Source organism: Saccostrea cucullata, unplaced genomic scaffold (assembly GCF_032062105.1).
Source record: "Saccostrea cucullata isolate Sc308-1 unplaced genomic scaffold, CSIRO_AGI_Scuc_v1 ctg7504, whole genome shotgun sequence".
NCBI lineage: Eukaryota > Metazoa > Mollusca > Bivalvia > Ostreida > Ostreidae > Saccostrea > Saccostrea cuccullata.
Window position 1 is genome coordinate 1 of NW_026927524.1, and position 19,066 is coordinate 19,066.

The 19,066-nt window shown below is 32.9% G+C and overlaps 1 protein-coding gene and 1 long non-coding RNA gene across 2 annotated transcripts; one reads left to right on the forward strand and one right to left on the reverse strand.

Moving 5' to 3' along the window:
- Window positions 1-5,401: 5,401 nt before the first annotated feature.
- LOC134274703 (putative ankyrin repeat protein RF_0381) lies at window positions 5,402-7,110 on the forward strand. Its single transcript, XM_062756952.1, has one exon. The coding sequence runs from the start codon at window positions 5,402-5,404 to the stop codon at window positions 6,734-6,736; it is 1,335 nt and encodes a 444-aa protein (XP_062612936.1). The 3' UTR covers window positions 6,737-7,110.
- An 8,204-nt stretch (window positions 7,111-15,314) lies between these two features.
- Window positions 15,315-18,396, reverse strand: LOC134274702 (uncharacterized). Its single transcript, XR_009993685.1, has 3 exons — window positions 18,361-18,396; window positions 16,068-16,226; window positions 15,315-15,437 (listed from the first exon to the last, which is right to left on the reverse strand). It is a non-coding gene; the product is annotated as an uncharacterized LOC134274702 (long non-coding RNA).
- Window positions 18,397-19,066: the final 670 nt, after the last annotated feature.

A 19,066-nucleotide genomic window follows, 5' to 3' on the forward strand; every position in this document is an offset into this window, starting at 1 on the left:
TACTCATATATTTTAATATTAGATATTTTGAAATATACAGGTGTATATTCTTATTGCTAAGAACAATTTAGTTAGGTGTTACAATAAAAGAGCTTTATCACAGAAATTGACAAAAATATGGGTTCAAGACCAAAGGTTTTCAGTCGTTCCTAATGACCTGCAAATATTAAATATATAATAAATTTGAAATGAATAAAAAACAATAAGAAAAAACCCAATAAAATACGGACACGAGGATTAATATCCAGTAAGATTTGAACAGTAACTACCCAAATAATGCTCTCTCGTGTGTACAATTTTGTATCCAATAAGCAGTATCCAATAGGACTTGGACTTGATGTACCCAATATATAACCAAATGTGTGTCCGTCCGTCTGTGCCCGTCTGTCTGTAAACTTTTCACATTTTGGACTTCCTCTCAAGAACCACTGGGCCAATTTCAATTAAACTTGCCACAAAGTATCCTTGGGTGAAGGGGATTCAAGTTTCTTCAAAAATGAAGGGCCACGCCCTCATTCAAGGGGAGATAATTCGGAAATCAATGAAAATTTGGTGGCATATTTTTAAAATCTTCTTCTCTAGAACCACTGTGCCAGGAAAGATGAAACTTATGGGGAAGCATGCTCAGGTAGTGTAGATTCAAGTTTGTTCAAATCTTTACCCCTGTGGGTAGGACGGGGCCAAAATGGCCGACCAAAAATTTACATAGAAATATATAGGAAAATTCTTTAAAAATCTCTTTCTCAAGAATGACAAAGCCATAATTCATCATATTTATATGGAAGCATGCTCATGTAGTATAGATTCAAGTTTGCTCAAATCATGACCCCTGGGGGTAGGGCGGGGCCAAAATGGCCGACCAAAATTTTACATAGAAATATATAGGAAAACTCTTTGAAACTCTTCTTCTCAAGAATGACAAATCCATTATTGGTCATGGGACTACTTTTGGATTTAAACTTTACAATAAAAAGCCATTTTCTACTTTTCCCTAACCTTAGTGCTCAGGTGAGCGATGTGGCCCATGGGCCTCTTGTTTTTTTTTTACTAATGAAGAGTATAATCGATATTACACAGCAGATATTACACAGCAAATAAGTGATGATTTCTACATGATATATTATGAAAAAGTACAATGCCACAACATTGCACATATATTTTTTATCAATTGTTTTGAGCACTTCTTTTGCAGAATACAATATATGTTAGGTTATCGAAAATATATTCTGTTTCATACTTGGATATTTTACTTGCAAAAGACGCTAATGGTTATCTAACAACCAAACTATATGAAAAACGTGATGACTTTTACTTTTCTATCATAACTTCCCTTACTTTTGCAGCAATATACCTTCATCACCTTCATATGGAGTATATAAATCTCAGTTTATTCAATATGCAAGAGCATGTTCTACGTATGAACCTGGCACCTGATCCCACCTCTGATGTTTGGGGGTCCGTGTTTGCTCTCCTATTTTGTATTGTTTTATGGACTTTGAGATTGAATACTGTTCGTTATCTACACATCCTTCTTCTAAAAAGAGGTAAATTATTGACAAGCAAGTTGATGAAACAAGAATATTTGTCTCGTTTAAAGTCATCAATTCGTAGGTTCTACGGTCGATAAAATAACCTTCTCGGCAAATACAATTTATCATTGAGTCTAATGCTGACTGACTTTTTTCATACCAATTGTTAGTCCATTATTTGACGACGGATGTTTTCGTTATTTCCTGATCATGACAAGGAGCACACGGCGGGTTTGACAGGTCGGCAGGGGATGCTCACTCCTCCATAGCACCTGATCCCACCTCTGATGTTTCGGGGGTCCGTGTTTACTCTGCTCCTATTTTGTATTGTTTTATGGACTTTGAGATTGAATACTGTTCGTTATCTCCATATCCTTCTTTCACTGCTTTTACTATTTTTTTTCTAATAAAAAGTGTTTAAATATGACTTCTTTTTTAAAAGTCATTTTTAACGATGACTTACCTCATTGTTTTTATATTTGTAGATCCTAAAGTTGCAAGACAGATCGGTAGGAGAATTTTCTAACATGTTATTAAATAATAGATAAATCCCAGATTATTTCACATATTCTAAAACATCTACATCAGTTTGTTAAATAATGCATTTTGTTTAACTTATTATATTTACATTCGCAAATATCTTTCTTATATGAACCTATTGAAGAGAAAATTACTTCAATTCTGTGTTAATTTCATTTGGAAGTCAGACGTCATAGCGCGACCGGATCACAGAGCGATGTGATGTTTTGCCAAACCAACTTCTAGGTCATTACGAGTTACTACATATAAATACGTTGGCCCGTTCGAGTAATAAATACAATTTAACTCGAAATGTATTCGTTCATATTCCGGCTTCACAGGATTTGATCACGTGACCAACAAAAAGTTCATTTCCAAGAGAAATTCTTAACATCGTTGTTTATTTCTTAAGAAACGATTACAGCAAGAAAATTTAGATATAGGGTTTGTCAAGCTCTTTAAGCCTCATAGCTAAAGGGAATGTGATATTCGTTATTCCTTCATTTCTTTATTCATGGGAAACTACAAAAGACTTAGATATCAAAATTTTCGAAGTTTTTTTTGAAAGAAAATTCTTTCATTTGATTGGTTGATTGATTGATTGTATATTGTTTAACGTCCTCGAGAGAATTTTTCATATGGAGACGTCACTGTATGCCGGTGACGGGATTCAAATTTAGACATATACTATACTCGGCACTCAGGGCCATTGAGCAGTGAGGGTTCTTTATCGTGCCAGCGCCTACCGTGACACGGGACCTACGTTTTTAAGGTCATATTCGAAAGACCCGTGACTTTCACTTCTAGTGCCGAGCGCTTGGCGAAGGAACAGTCACTACCTTTGTTTACGTCTTAGGTATGACGCGGCGCCGCGAACGAGAATCGAACCCGGGCCTCCCGATCACGAAGCGAACGCTCTACCACTAGGCTACCGTGACCGGTGTCTTTCATTTGAAAACACCTATGATAGACACTGTTCCTTAGATGACCGTTTCTGCAATAAGGAAAATTAAAACATGAATAACTTTTTGATTAGGAGTCCGCATTAAAGATATTTTAAATAAATCATTTTTTTTTTTTTGCATATTGCATATTTTATTTGTATGTTCAAAGAACACATGAAAATATAGTTTGAAAGATTTTTTTTTACATATTTAATACAATATTTTCTAGTTTTTTTTTTAATCTTAAACTCCAAAGATTTTAGGAAACGTAACAAATGTACATTTTTTCTTAGATATATCTCCATTGAATACTAGGTAAACAAATTCTGAAATCTTATAAACATTAAGTCCCTGTATTTTAAAGATGATAATTATTTCTTTTCAGAAATTACCAAGCAAATGATACAAAAACATTATGAAGCTGTGTGTCCTCTATTTGTAAAAACTCGTTCGTTTGACAGAGTGAAGGAACTATTGGATAATAACGGGTTTGTCATTATCAAGGGTAACCCCGGAGCTGGTAAAACCACGATAGCCAAGATGTTAATGAAAGACTTGATGGATGATGGAAAATCTCCTCTTCAGCTTTACAAATTGACAGATTTGTATGGTAGCATATCACCGGGTGATGGTATAGTCTTATTTATTGACAATTTATTTGGAGAATTTTCCTTGTCCCGTAATGATGTTCAGGAATTTAAAGCTATGAGAGGGATGATACAAGTATTGTCTGCGAGAGACTTTGATAAAAAATCAAATAGCTTGATATTTGTATTAAGAAGCGATATATATAAGGAATACGCACGAATCGGGTGCGATGACGATTTTTTCCTGTCGTCCTTGGTTGATCTGTCAAGCAAGGAAAATTCACCGCTAAAAGACGAGATCCTACAGCTGTCACAAAAATATGACATATCAAATAACTTTGATGAGGACAAAGAACTTATCAATAAGGTATATGAAATGTCATTTTCTATAGGGTTTCCTCAATGTTGTAATTTGGCAAGAAGCAATGCAGCTTTTAAACAAAATATATGTGCCTTTCTTCCCAATCCAATAATGTTTTTTAGAGATTACTTAAACAATATCATGAAAAATCGAACGGCAAAAATCGCTGTTTTAGTGTATCTTCTCTTAAAAGGGGGAACAGTAGATATCGAATTGATGGATAACCCTTATCTGGATTTGGATATGAAACACGCCTCTTTACAATTCTTAGGTCTACCAAACTCATTAATTAACGATTTCCAGGACAGTGTTAATTGTTTTGAGGGGTTTTTAATTACTCATGACACGATAGAAAATACATATAAATTTTCCCATAGTTCAGTACAGGAATCTCTATTCAGCGTCTTGTTTAAATTTGATCCTGAAAAAATGATCCAAATGTGTCATCCGTCCCTACTTATGACACTAACGACATGTAAAAAGCCAAAAAGCACACAAGTATACATACAACAAAGATTGTTTAAATGTGTTGCCTGTCGCATAGCAAATATCATTGCAGAAAGGACTGTGATTGGGTATTCTTCCATATCATTACTGGAATTATGGAATGATTCAAACTTCCATGAGCACATATTACAAACTGAACAATGCACTTCGAAATTTAAAACATGTCATGATTTCAAGGGGGATTCAATGATTGTGCATTTTACAAAAGCGGGAAATAAGCGATGGGTTGATTACCTCTTACCGAGTTCAGACAAGAAAACAAGATATAAATCACTGAATTCCGCTTGCTCAAAAAATCAACACGACATTGTTCATCTTATTTTGTCATCGGATGTGGAATGTGATCTTCAAACGTGTTTTAATGCTGTACAAAGTGGCAATACAGAGTTATTGCTCCGAGTTTGTGAGTGTGTTGATCTTCGTCAAGTTTCTCATTCCTTGCACCCTACCTGGAGACATATAAGACACAGCTTACTCCAGGAAATCTGTTTTATGCAACAAACACAATTAATTGAAAACGTTCTGGAAAAATACACATTCCTTGTAGAAATAAAATCTAAATTTGATGCTGATGCATTACATTCCGCAGCAAGCTCTGGAGACAAACATGCATTTAATCTTCTGCTCAAGTTTGGCTTTGATCCATATAGAAAAGACCGATACATTGGCCATACAGTTCTAACTTGTGCTTGTCAAGATGGTAAGACTGATATGGTAAAATATCTTGTTGAGACATATCCAGATTTACTCAAGGAACACACTGATTTTCAAGGAAATAGTCTCTTGTATTGGGCAGCTTTCAGTGGGAATATAGATGTGTTTGAATATATTTTGAACCTCTTTGAAAATGAAAATGAATTTCATACATCAAATAGCATAACACCAACGGTTGATGGGAAAAATAAATTGGGTGAAACTATTCTACACGCTGCATGTGAAAATGGTCATTATAATATGGGTGAATATCTGTTGAGCAAATACCCGCAACTACTGGATGTCTGTAGCACTGATGGTTACAATGTCCTCCACGCCGCTGCTCTAGGAGGCAATGTAGATCTCTTTAAGTATTTATCAAGTAAAGGATTAAATGTCTATTGTAAAACAAATAATGGGGTGACTGTGTTTCACATGTGTTGTGATGAGGGTAGAGAGGAAATGTTTAGGTATCTTGTAAATAGGTATCCAGGTTTAACATCTGTCATAGATAATAAAGGATGGACAGCGTTACATTCAGCTTGTAAGGTAGGAAGTGTTGAAATTGTTTCTTTTCTTATAGAAAAAGGGATAGATTTCAATGCCTTGTCAAATAAAGGTAAAACACTCTTGCATAGAGCTTGTCTCAATGGGAAGTTTGAAGTTTGTGAGTATTTAGTTGAGAATTATCCCCATCTATTAGACGTCAGGGACAAATCTAGTAATACAGTGTTGCATGATGCAGCCTGGGGAGGCAATGTTCATATAGTAAAATTATTGATTGAGAAAAAGATGGACATCAATGCACTACAGGGAGGTGGTGAATCAATTTTACATCAGTGCTGTCGTTCTGGTAAAATAGAGATGTATGAGTATTTGGTCAATCATTATTCAGAGTTATTGGAGATAAGAGACAATTTTGGATTGACAGTGTTACATTCAGCTTGCTGTGGAGGAAGTGTTGAAATTGTTTCTTTTCTTTTAGAAAGAGGAATGAACATTAATGCCTTGTCAAATAAGGGTAAAAATATCTTACATATAGCCTGTATCAATGGGAAGTTTGAAGTTTGTGTTTACTTAGTTGAGAATTACCCCCATCTATTAGACGTCAAAGACAAATCTAGTAATACAGTGTTGCATGATGCAGCCTGGGGAGGCAATGTTCAAATAGTAAAACTCTTGATTGAGAAAAATATGGACATTAATGCCCAACAAAGAGATGGAGAAACAATTCTACATCAATGCTGTCGCTCGGGTGAGATGAAGATGTGTGAGTATTTGGTCAATAATTTTCCAGATTTATTGGAGATAAGGGACAATACGGGGTGGACAGTGTTACATTCAGCTTGTAACGGAGGAAGTGTTGAAATGGTTTCTTTTTTGTTACAAAATGGATTGGACTCAAATGCTTTGTCAAATGATGGTGAAAATATTTTGCATATTGCTTGTATGAATGGTAAACATGATGTTTGCAAATATTTATCAACAAATTACCCAAACTTGTTAGATGTCAGAGACGGTCATGGTCAATCAGTGATGGATATTGCTACTGAGTGTGGGGACATAGATATGATTCATTTGTTGAGAGAAAAATGAGAAAAGAAATCTTTATTTAATTTTATTCTTTACGAAAGAAATGCTGTGAAACTTTCCTAAAGCACTTGATGTACAATGGTTATTTTCACAAAGTTTGAAAAACAGTTTTCCCCCTTGTAGGTCACGGGTATAAAACTTTAACAATGGAAATAAATGTTTGGAGATATTCATGAATAATAGTTTCCTTGACATTATTTGGGTAAAGTTTTGAAAACATTCGCATTGGTATATTGGTGTTTCTTTTCTTTTCTCTTTCTATGCATATATAAGAAAGAAGTCATTTTAAATAAGATGAAGATAGAGAGATCAATATCATACATCCTCAAGAAATTGAGAACAAGACCAGAATACGGCCCCTTAAAATCTCCAAAGAGTTTTTAAATTTTTACGAGTTGATGGACATCAACTCAGTTATGTTCTTACAAATGTTGACCTAATTTAACCAAATAACACACCTCGTTTATTCAGTTCCTTCTACGATAAATTGTATCACATCTTGAAAAACTCTACATAAATAAAAGCGAACATATACATTGAAGACGATGTCAATGTTTCTTTTTTGAAAGGAAATTTATTTTAAGTACATGTATAAACAATAACATTTGCATTGACATGCCTTATTGTGTCGGTCCGACAAAAAATATTTAAACCGCCGAAGAATGAAAGTGTATTTCGTCACTTCTCATATTCCTATATGTGTATATATGCCTTGTCGATTTTTAACATTTTTCAAACTAATTGCATAAAATATTGGTTAATTTTTCTGTGCCAAGTTCGTTGGGGTTTATACAAATGACATATATTAGGCCTAATATAGAGATCGAACTACTTTTTCATATTCATACGCACCATGCTACTTTGTTTTGTAAACAAAACACGCAAAATCGGCAGCACAACAGTGACTTCAAAAGAAATTGACGGGACTGTGGAGGCTTACCAGGAAATTTTTAGAAGGTACGTAAATGTAAATACATGTACATTTAAATATAGTTGCACGTGTTGCTCTGAAATATAAACTTAGCCAGTAGTTTATCGATAGGATTTCGTAAGCGGTATGGTACTGACCGAGTAAACATAAGTGCCACCTTGTTTTCGCGGCTTCAGGGGCCTGATTCTATATGATTTTTTCTTTTTGTTTTGTCCACATAAGTAGCTTCCATTGTGGTAATGAGGCAACTGCCTCACTAGAAATATTATTTCAAGTCTTTGAAAACACACAAAACAGCAGTCGTGCGACAGGACATGCCATAGAATTTTCGACTAGATTTCCACTTTCTTGAGAGAATCGGTCATGTTTTAGTGAAAATCGAATGAATATTTTTCTGCATGCAATGAAACTAAACGAAATTATCCAAGATAATATTTCTACTTGTTGTATTACACGAAAAATACGATGAGAACGAAGCATCTGTTGGAACGACGCCATTTTTATTTTAGCCAGGAGCGGATCAAAATCCACCACAAGCACCTGTTTATAATAAATCTGGAATAAGTTATTTTAATTGATTTATGTTTACTCATATCGCTTCAGAAAAATATTGACAACTTTTTTAATGTAACTTAACAGGGTGAAACTGTCTTATTTATCAATTTTCATTAAAAAATAAAAAAAAAAATATTCATAAATGGGAATATGTGAAAAAAAAATACGCATGTTCTGGATGAGTACAACGGCATCCTGTATCATAATACTGTTGAATTAACAATTTGAGATGTAAAAAAATAAAGATCAGATCGAGATTTTGATGATCTTAAAGATGATTATGTTGACTATGTCAAGGGCTCAAAAAGAAAAAGACAAAATTTTCTTGAAAATATCAGGTTCAAAGAAAAATTGTCAAAGCAAGTCTCAGCTATTTCTTGCATTGCAGCAGATATGCATCAAGCATCAAACAATTTCTCAGAAGATAGTAAAGGTAGACAGTGTACGTGTTGGTAATGCACTTGTAAGCATTTTGTATAAAGAAGTGGTTCGAATTCCTACAGAGGATTGGAATTCAAGTGATCTTAATTTATTGCTTTGGAAAGATGATGATTTACATTTAAGATGTTATAATAAATAAAATACCTTTCAAATCTTCCATTTTACTTCTTATTTTATAAGTTGTTTTGATTAGAATTTAAAATTTGTTATTTTTCTAGAAGTATAAACCACAGGGGCCAGAGCATAAAGGTTCCTGGGAGGATTTGTTTACGAAACCTTTTTCACTGCTTCTGGAGGTTTGTTGGTTAATTTCTCATTCCGGAGAAAGAGGCACTTTTAAAATGTCATAATAAATGAAATACCCTTCAGATCTTCATTTATACTTGTTATTTATATGTCGTTTTAATGATAATGTAAAATATTTTATTTTTCTAGAGGTATACACCACAAAGGCAGAGCATAAAGGATGGCTGGAAGATTTGATAAACTTACTGTTGTAGGATAACAATTTCAAGCATTGATATATATTAGAAAATTGTGCTGTCAGTCTTTTGTATGTTAGAGGACAAGCTTCCCCTTGAAAACTGGAACAAATGTGAAATGAAGAATGTGTATCTTCATATTGAGAACTTTTCCTTGTAAAATTACATCTGGGAAAAAGTTTATTTCATATCAATTTATTGTGTTCATTATCTGGTTTAATTTTATATTTGTAATTGTTTTAAAATTGTATGGCGAAACACTTTTTGCTCACCTGAGTCAAAAGCTTAAGTGAGTTTTTTGATCCGATTTCTTTGTTGTCTGTTGTGTTGTAAACTTGTTACAACTTAATTTTTGTTCAAATGATGCCCCTTTCCCCCTGGGAGCTTGAGACCATTTATAAAGTTAAACTTTTCAAAATGGAACTGATATCTTTTTTTTTTCAATCCGAGATACTCAGGTGAGTAATGTGGCAGACGGGCCTCTTATTATATTAGATATGTACATTGATTCACAAGTATGTACTTTGTAGCGACATCAATTAGAAGCAATATCATTTTAAAACCACAGTTTGATAGCTGACATTTTATTTTCAAGAAAATGTTTGAGGTATATGTTTATATATATTATATTAATTTCATGTTTGTGAATTTCAAAACCGATTTTAGCTACAATTTACATTGGAAAAAAATGCAGTTGTCCAACTTATGTCTATTGTGTGTCATGAAAGAAAAATCTTACAGCTTTTTGTGATATGCAACAAATATTTCACCGTGATAATGTGTTTTTGCAACAGTTGTGAAGTGTATATGCTCAAGAATATAATAATTAGTTTTCTCCTGTGTCCCAAAACTGTGTTAGTTCTTTGATTATTGTAGCATTTATTTGTAAATCAGGGTCCTGTGTAAAACTTCTGATTAAGATTACACACATTTTGCATTCCTAATGCTCGTTACACTTGTGAGAAAATTATGAACAAAATTGTGCCATCAACTTTCTCTTTCTAAAAAGAAAATCATTTTCTTGTATTTTACTGTATATTGTGCTTTTACACATTCAAACTGGAAGACTGCAATGTTAAAAAAATCTTATATGATAAGTATAACAATAGTTATTGTCAAATTGATTATGAAAATATTTTTTTAAAGGGATATTACTTTTGCTGTATCCACATTAAGGACATTCAGATACTGTTGTACCATGATAGTTATGAAAGAGCGTTTCATGTCATTTGTTAAAATAGGGCAGTAATACACAATAAATGTATAATTATAATGTAAAAAGAAATGCTTTCCTTATTATTTCACATGACATTATTTGTTTATGGGATTTAATGATACAGTGCATCATCTCATGAAATTGACATCAGAAATCAAATGGAAGTCTAAATTTCTGCTATTTTTTAAATGGCAATTTCATTTCTTTATCAGCAAAGCAGTGTTCAGTTTATAAGCTTGAACAACCATCAACTCGTATCAGTACTTTCAGTACTTTGATTTATATACGGTAGTTTATCTGCAGAGCGATCACTATTCTAACCTTCATCTTTTTCATAAGATTCCTTCCAGGTAGACATATTGCCCTTTAAATCGAATTTTAGGGTTTGTAAAATTTCAAAATAAGTGAAGAAATAAAGAAAATATATTTTGAATTGTTTGAAGTCCCTGCAAAGATTCTGTATCATGTCTTTTATTATTATTCTGTGCAAAGAAAATACTTTGATTGCTATTATGATGATTTTATTTTGTTTTTGTTTTTGTTTGTTTGTTGTTGTTTTTTTTTAAGGGGGGGGGGGGGTTAATGGGAAACCAAACTGTACAAGACTTTTATTTCCATGGAAATTTGGTGTTTGTGCTTTATTTTATAGTTAAAAAATGTAAAAGTCGAATAAGTTATTTAATGTTTATTTCTGAAAATTGACGCTTATGCTAAAAGGGTTGAATATTTTATTCCGTTCATTTATGTGCTAAACTATATTCTTTGTCAATGTAATTTACATGAATAGAATAGACACACTGGAAATTAACAATTTTGATTTAGCATATATGTTGTAATGGTCATTTACACACTGTGAAAGTTATTTACAACTAAAGTACGTGTTCTAGATTCAAAGATATACTTCAAAAGATTGGATGTGAAGTTTGTATATGCCGATTTATATTTATATATATGTTTTAGTTATGTTTTAATGGAACTTTATGAAATAAGTACGAAACGACTGAATGTAAAGTATGTGTATGTTCTTTTTATTTCATTTTTGTGTATGTTATATTTTATTTCTATTACAATTTGTCATGAAATATGCGTAGCATTAAATTTTTATTTCATGTATTTATTGTAATGATTTACATATTATTTTGGTCATATTCTTTTTTAATGAGACTATTGGTAATAAAATTCCCTATACAGAGGATAATTATTTTTAACGAGGCTAACGAGCCTTATAGGGTACCTGAGCGTCATGTGAAAATGATTATCATAAAATTCATGCATTTTCATTCTAAAATCCTTAGAGCCCCGCTTTAACATCACAACTCCTGACCCGAGGGTCATGAAATTAAAACTTTTGGAAGAGAAATCTTTTCTCATTATTACTATATACATACTTTGTTGGTTTGATACCCAAAAACAGTGAAGTAGATATTTAGAGAGTCAATAAGTTTTCACTATTTAAACTTCGTTATCTCCAATCCTCGGTTATCTCGAAGTTTTTTCTCAGTCCCATGAGGTTCGACACAATTAAGGTTGAGTGTATTTTAATGGAGTGCAAATTATTCAAATTTCAAAATCAACATCAAATTTAAAAAGTATGAACTCAAACATTGGATTTTTTCTGGAATTAAAAGTTAATATACTCTTAAGGGTTGGTAAATAACGAATTTCATAGAATCACAGACTTAGTTCCTTCATTGATTCATCTGATTGCATCTTTAAACATACAAAATAATTCAAAGAAGTTGTGTCTAATACTTAGGGCAAGAAAACAATGCACACTTAGGGGGTGGGTTGCCATGGGCCTTGGGCCTTATAGGCCCCATTAGTGCCATGTTGCAACTAACACTCAAGTGAATTTTGGTCGTGATTTAAATAAAAAGCCAGGGAATTCCCAATTTTGAAAGAGACACCATCATTTATCATAATTATACACTAAGCATGCTTGTTTGGTCTCTTAAGACTCAGAGGTAGGTCAGAGTAAGAAAGAGAAAAATACATTCCAATTTTATAACCACCAATTGTGTACCCCGCCCCACAGGAACCATTTACCCTGGGCCATATATTTCAAAATTTTGGAAATTAAATTTTATTTCATCATAAATGCTTTATTAATACCAAAGAGCAGATTTCAGAAATTTAATTATTTTCAGACTAAGACACCCCCAGTACCCTTGACCCAGGGGCCCTAAAATTAATCATTTTTGTTAAAAAAAAAAAAACAAAACTTTCTTCATCATTAATATGAACTTATGTTATTGGTATATAATATCCAGGAGCAAAGGGAAAAGAATTAAAGTATTCATGCATTTTCACTTTATTATCATTACAGCCCCACCCTTACACCAGAACCCTAAACCGAGGGGCCCTGAAATTCACAAATTGAAAAGAAGAATCCTTCCTCAGCTTAACAATGTACATAGTTCATTCATTTAATATCCAGAAGCAGAGGAAAGATTTTAAAAGTATGTTTGCAATTTCACTTTATAATCATACAGCCCAGTCCTAACACCAAAACCTGCATGACAGCAAATTCACAATTTTGGAAGAGACAGCCTTATTTAACATAACCATGTACTTGGCAAGTTTTTTAATACACAAGAGCTAAGAAGAAGATTCTAAAAGAGGAAATGTATTTTCACTATATTATCAATATAGCCCCGCCCTAACACTGAAACCCCTGACCCAGGGGCCACAAAATTCACAATTTTAGAAAAGGCAGTCTTATTCAACATATGTATGTACTTGGTAAGTTTATTTAATACCCAGACGCAGAGAAGAAGATTTTGAAAGAATAAATGTATTTTCACTATTTTACCAACAGAGCCCCACCCTAACACCAGAACCCCCAACCCAGGGTGCATGAAATTCACAATTTAGGAAGAGACATTCTTGCGGATGTTTGCATTTTCATTGAAACCATGCTTCAAGGTTCTTTCAACTTCTCAAAAGGTCTAATTAAAACTAGAAATTTTTATCCGGAAAAAGCATTTTTAGCTAAACCAAAGTTTTGCAAAGAATCTTGAAGCACATTGCGAGGCATATAATGAAAATTGTTGCGTGAAAATACTTAATTTTCAAGCTTTATTTAAAGATGTTTTGAATAAGATTATAAATTAAAGAGTTGCCTTTCATGTCTGAGGGCTGGAGTCCCATAAAACAGACAGAATTTATGATTTTTGACCTTTGACTGAAGTCATCTCGTTTGTCACACAATTAAGTTTTGAATTGAATCTTGATGTCTTCTCTCTTTTTTGTCCCCCGCTTTTTATTTTCACAAAATCTTCATAATTTTTCAAGTTATGCCGTTTAAAATACTATGTTATCACCTCATACTGAAGGGTTTTAACACAGGACCAAAAAACTCGTAGAAACAAAACTAAACAATTTCTAATAAAGCACTTGAAGATTTTGGCAAATTTCATTCAAAATTACCTCGTCAAAAATTAATGTATGGTGTTCATAAAAGAATTTATGACATTGCTTATGTCATGATTACTTTGTTGGTTGGTACTCCTATTCCGCTTTCTGGATTTCTTCTCCATTCTTTCTAAAAACTGTGGCTCTAAATTCCTCGCCTCCCTTGCCAGATATTCTTCATCCGGGTCTAAGTCACGTGACAGGAAAGCAACAGATGTTCGATAATTCTGTCCAAACTTGTACGGCGCACGTACCAACATGTAGAGAAGTTGAAGAACGAGCAGAAACCCAAAATACAAGAAGGAACACTAAACCTATAAATAAAGAAAGGAGTGAATTATAATATTTGTGGGGAAAGTTTGTCGAGAAAGGCAAAAGTTAGGAGACATTGCATTATTTTTTACATGATTAACGAGAGATGAAGCATTTTGTAGAAAGGGACTAGAGAAATAGTTAAAAATGGTCAGATTAATTACTTGAAGATGAAAAAAAAATATTCAAAATCAGCCCACCCTATCCCCGGGCCAATTCTAGGTTAAGGTAAGTCACTCGTCAGCCTTTTTAGAAAAGTTCACGCAGAACCTCAAACTTCAAAAATATTTATCAAAATTCAATTTCTAGAAAATAATTATATTCAACAATGTATATTTTTTAACAATCAAAGAAAAAACTGCTCAAAAATCTTCAAAGAAGCAAGATTTATTAGGGACTATTTTTCGTGGTGGAAGGATATTTAGCATAAATTTCTGCAAATCTGCACATTTATTAAATTGAACGTCTTGAAACTTTAGCCTCACATACTTTTACTCGGAGAATATTTTCGGTTATGATATTGATAGGAATATTTGATATAGGTCTTAATTTAAATTTTTAGAATAAGTTTTAGATCTTCCTTCAACAAACCTTGCCAAAAACTGGAGATATATCAAAGAAGTCAAGATATATTTTACACCATTTTTTGGATGAAAATCACATATTTTGTCCAATATTTCAAAATTAACATCACTGACCCCAACTTTTTCTTCCATAATTTTAAACTTCTCGATACTTATGACTGATCAGCACTTAAGTCATACAAAGCTTGATATAAGAAAATATAATATTGCCTATTTATTTTTCTAATACCCAAAATATGTTATATGTTAGTGCAAAAAGGTCGCATAATTATTTACGCGCATTAATTTGCAAGATTTGATCAATGATAAATATTATTCAAACTATTTTACATAAAGTAAGAATAAATTTGTTGCCATGGTTACAGCTGAAAAAATATAATAAGAGATAGTTGTATAAAAGTAACAAACTAGGGGTTAAAATTTAAGTGCAAATAGGTCAACTTAAATGTACCATACATCAGTACGATGCATACTGACCCCGTATTTTCTCTGCGATTTTGAGTCACACTTTATGAGTACTTGTCCAAAATATACTTTTCAAAAAATCCTTGATATAAGAAATTTGAGGAGTGACTTACCTTAAACGTTTTTCCTTTGTCTTTAATGAATTTACGAGATTAAGATGTACAGCTCATATACTTACTGAGTGGATTTGTCCCGGCCACTTGAAGGTCGATACTACTTGATAACGTCATCACAATGACGATCCACAAACAATTCACGATCCCCGATACCATTAACTACTCGTTACGTAGAGTTGCTAATTTTTCTAAAATCAACAGATGTAAATGGTCAATAAGGCAAGAAATGTCTAAAACCTATGAACTTTCAAAACAAAATTTATTCTCTGTCTTTATACATGTATGTACTATATCTTGATAAATGAATGACAACTTATTTCTGAAAATGTTAATATATTGATAATTTTTTTTAATAGATGTATTCATTTAAAGCAGAAAAATAGAAATACTATATCGGACCTTAGTTAAACAGCTCTTCTCAACATACAAGTTTTCATGATTTGCCAGATAGAACTTTGTTTCTGCTTATAGGTGATACTTTAGGAGATCATACACTTACATACAAAGGAAAAGATGGTTAATAACTTGTGTACTTATTTTTCTTAATCAACCCCATGCATATATTAAAATAATGTCTGTATTCCCTCTCTCGACTCAGGAAAAAGAAAAAAAAGGATTGTAGGTGAGATTTTTATCTTGAAATCAAAAACATACGCACTGACATGTTTAGAAAATTTTGGAATACAACAGAAAAGAAATGTATCGTTTTTGAAAGCTAAAAAATAAGTGTTGAGTTCCTTCTTTTTTAGGCAGTTGGTCGGGGGAGGAAAAGCAAATAATTTGTTCATCCCCATGCGTCTTTTTTAGATTATATTTACTTTTGAGAATTTGCTCAAAACCAAACACGTCGGCAGAGGGCGCTAAACACGCCTCTATGAGATCCGCCCAGAACTTGTACTCCTCCTGGTTCACGCTCCTTAGATCGTGTTGGTAGGCCCGGCCTATCTGCTCCTTGATTTCTGTTATGATCCGCTCCTCTGCAACACTTATACTTTTCCTACTTATACATATACTTCTCTTTCTAAGGAGGGAATTCTTCAAAATCACCTGTCAGTTTTGAATACTTTTAATTTTCCACAGAGCCAAAATGAATTTGAACTACCTTATACAATGTTTTTATTGGATTCCGAAACTTTATAAGAATCCTTACAAACAAAGATACATTGCAGGTTCCAGTAAATGTTCAACCAGGCCTCTTTCGTTACTTCTCACTAAAATATTGACAGTAGTGAAGGAAAAACTTCAAGAGTATTGTACAACTATATATTCAAGAAGTGGTGTAAATCAGATGTGGATACTTAAAAATTCTAGAGAACTTTTGGACAATTTGAAATCAAAAGACTTTACAAAAATCAACAGCATAAAAACTTACGACTTTTCAACTTTATACACAACAATTCCCCACGACAAATTAAAATCCAGGCTTTTTGATATCATTGACAGCTGCTTCTTCAACAAAAATGGAACTCGTAAATTTACTTACCTCGTCATTGGTCATTTGAAAAATTATTTTGTTAAAACAGATTCTGATTGCACACATAAGTACTCTGAAGTTGACATTAAGAAGATGCTTGAGTTTCTGATTGACAATATCTATGTGGTTTTTGGAGACTAGGTATTCCAACAATCTATTGGAATTCCCATGGGTACCAATTGCGCTCCGTTATTAGCAGACTTTTTTTATATTCGTTTTCATATGAAGCAGAAATTATGCAAAATCTTTTGCATGAAAAGAAAAAAACACTTGCTGTGGCCTTCAACTCTACATTTAGATATATCGACGACGTATTGTCAATTAATAATGATAATTTCCATTCCTACGTCGACATGATATATCCTGGTGAGCTTGAGATAAAAGATACCACATAGTCCGACACTTCTGCTTTATAATTGGATATTTTATTTGAAAAGGACCCTAATGGTAATCTAACAACGAAGCTATATGATAAACGTGATGACTTTAATTTTTCTATCGTCAACTTCCCTTAATTATGCAGCAATATACCTTCATCACCTGCATACGGAGTATTTATATCTCAGTTGATTCGATACGCAAGAGCATGCTCTACGTATGAACAATTTCTTAAACGAGGTAAATTATTGACAAACAAGTTGATTAAACAAGAATATCAACAGTCTCGTTTAAAGTCATCATTTCGTAAATTTTATGGTCGATACAATGACCTTGTCAGCAAGTACAATTTATCATTGAATGAAATTCAGACTGACGTTTTTCATACCAATTGTTAGTCCATTATTTATACACTGAATTGACCACGGATTTTTTCCTTTATTTCCTGATTATGACAACGAGCACACGGCGGGTGTGACTGGTCGGCAGGGGATGCTCACTCCTCCATGGCACCTGATCCCACCTCTGATGTTTCGGAGGTCCGTGTTTGCTCTGCTCTTATTTTGTATATTTGTTTAGTGGACGTTGAGATTGAATTCTGTTCATTATTTCCATATCCTTCTTATAAAATTCTTGATAGATTACGCTAATTTTAGCAGCTGATTCTTTTAATATATCTTTTAATATATCATGATTCTCTAACGTTTTATCGCCCACTGTGACCCCTTCCTACCCTATGGCTCATGGTTTGAGCAAACTTCAATCTTATCTACCTAAGGATATTTGCATATAAAATTTATCTTTCCTGGCCCTGTGACAAAAAGATTTATATAAAAAAAAAACTTTTAATTTTCCACTAATTTTTATTTTCTCCCTTTGTAGTTTGGTGTGGTACGTCATTTGAACAAAATTGAATTCCCTAAAAAAATATTGGTTAAAATTTGTTCAGTGGTTCTTAAGAAGAAGTAGAAGATATCAAAATTTAACAGACAGATGTACACAGGGATAGCTAGAGACAGACAGACAGACGTCGAACAAAATGTTATAAGAAAAGCTCATTTGAGTCTTTGGCACGGATGAGCTTATACAAAAGTATTCCAAAATACAAAATTACATCTTCAATACACAATACCTAACAGATAAATAGAACAAATTATGGTATGTATCCATATAACTTTCATTTAGGGTCAGCAAATGTAAACTTGTTTCATTTTATTTATATAAAAAATGAAGTTTTTTCCTCATATAAGTTTCTCTACCTTTTGTTGTATTACGAAGACAATCGATGGCATTCAACGTTTTATATGAACTGAATAAATACATGTATAAAATCAAATATACTTATTCTATCAATATTTTGGTCTCATGAAAAGCTATTATTGCATAAGGATAAGGATAAAGAAATTAATAAGTAAGGAAAACATGACACAAATAATAAGCACAAAAAAGATATTCTTTCCATCAATTTACGTATAATCAAGAGAATGTTTATCTTTAAATGAAAAATGGTTTCGAACCGCAAGACCGGTCGGCAGGTGATGCTCATTACTCTACAGAACCTAACCTGAGCTCTGATATTTTATTGGTTGAAGAGACAATTGAGCTTGACTACTATTCGTTATCTCCATGTTTCTTATTTGTTCAGCTCCTGATTTTAAAGCAAACAAACAGTTACTAAGTTCAAAAATCAATTTAAACAAAAATAGCAGGATCAGACTAACACGGACCTCTTAACCATTAGATGTGAGATTGGGGGTCATGGAGGAAAATGCATCCCCTGCCGACTGGTCACACCTGTCTTGTGCTCCTTGTCAAATTTGGAAAATGAAAATCTTTTGACAATTCAGTGTTAAATTGTACTTTTTAGTTTGAATACTGTTCTTTATCCCATCGATTTCATTTTGATTGGACTTAAAATGTTCACCGCTTTTGACATTTTGAGATTCTCTTTTATTTCCTTTGCTG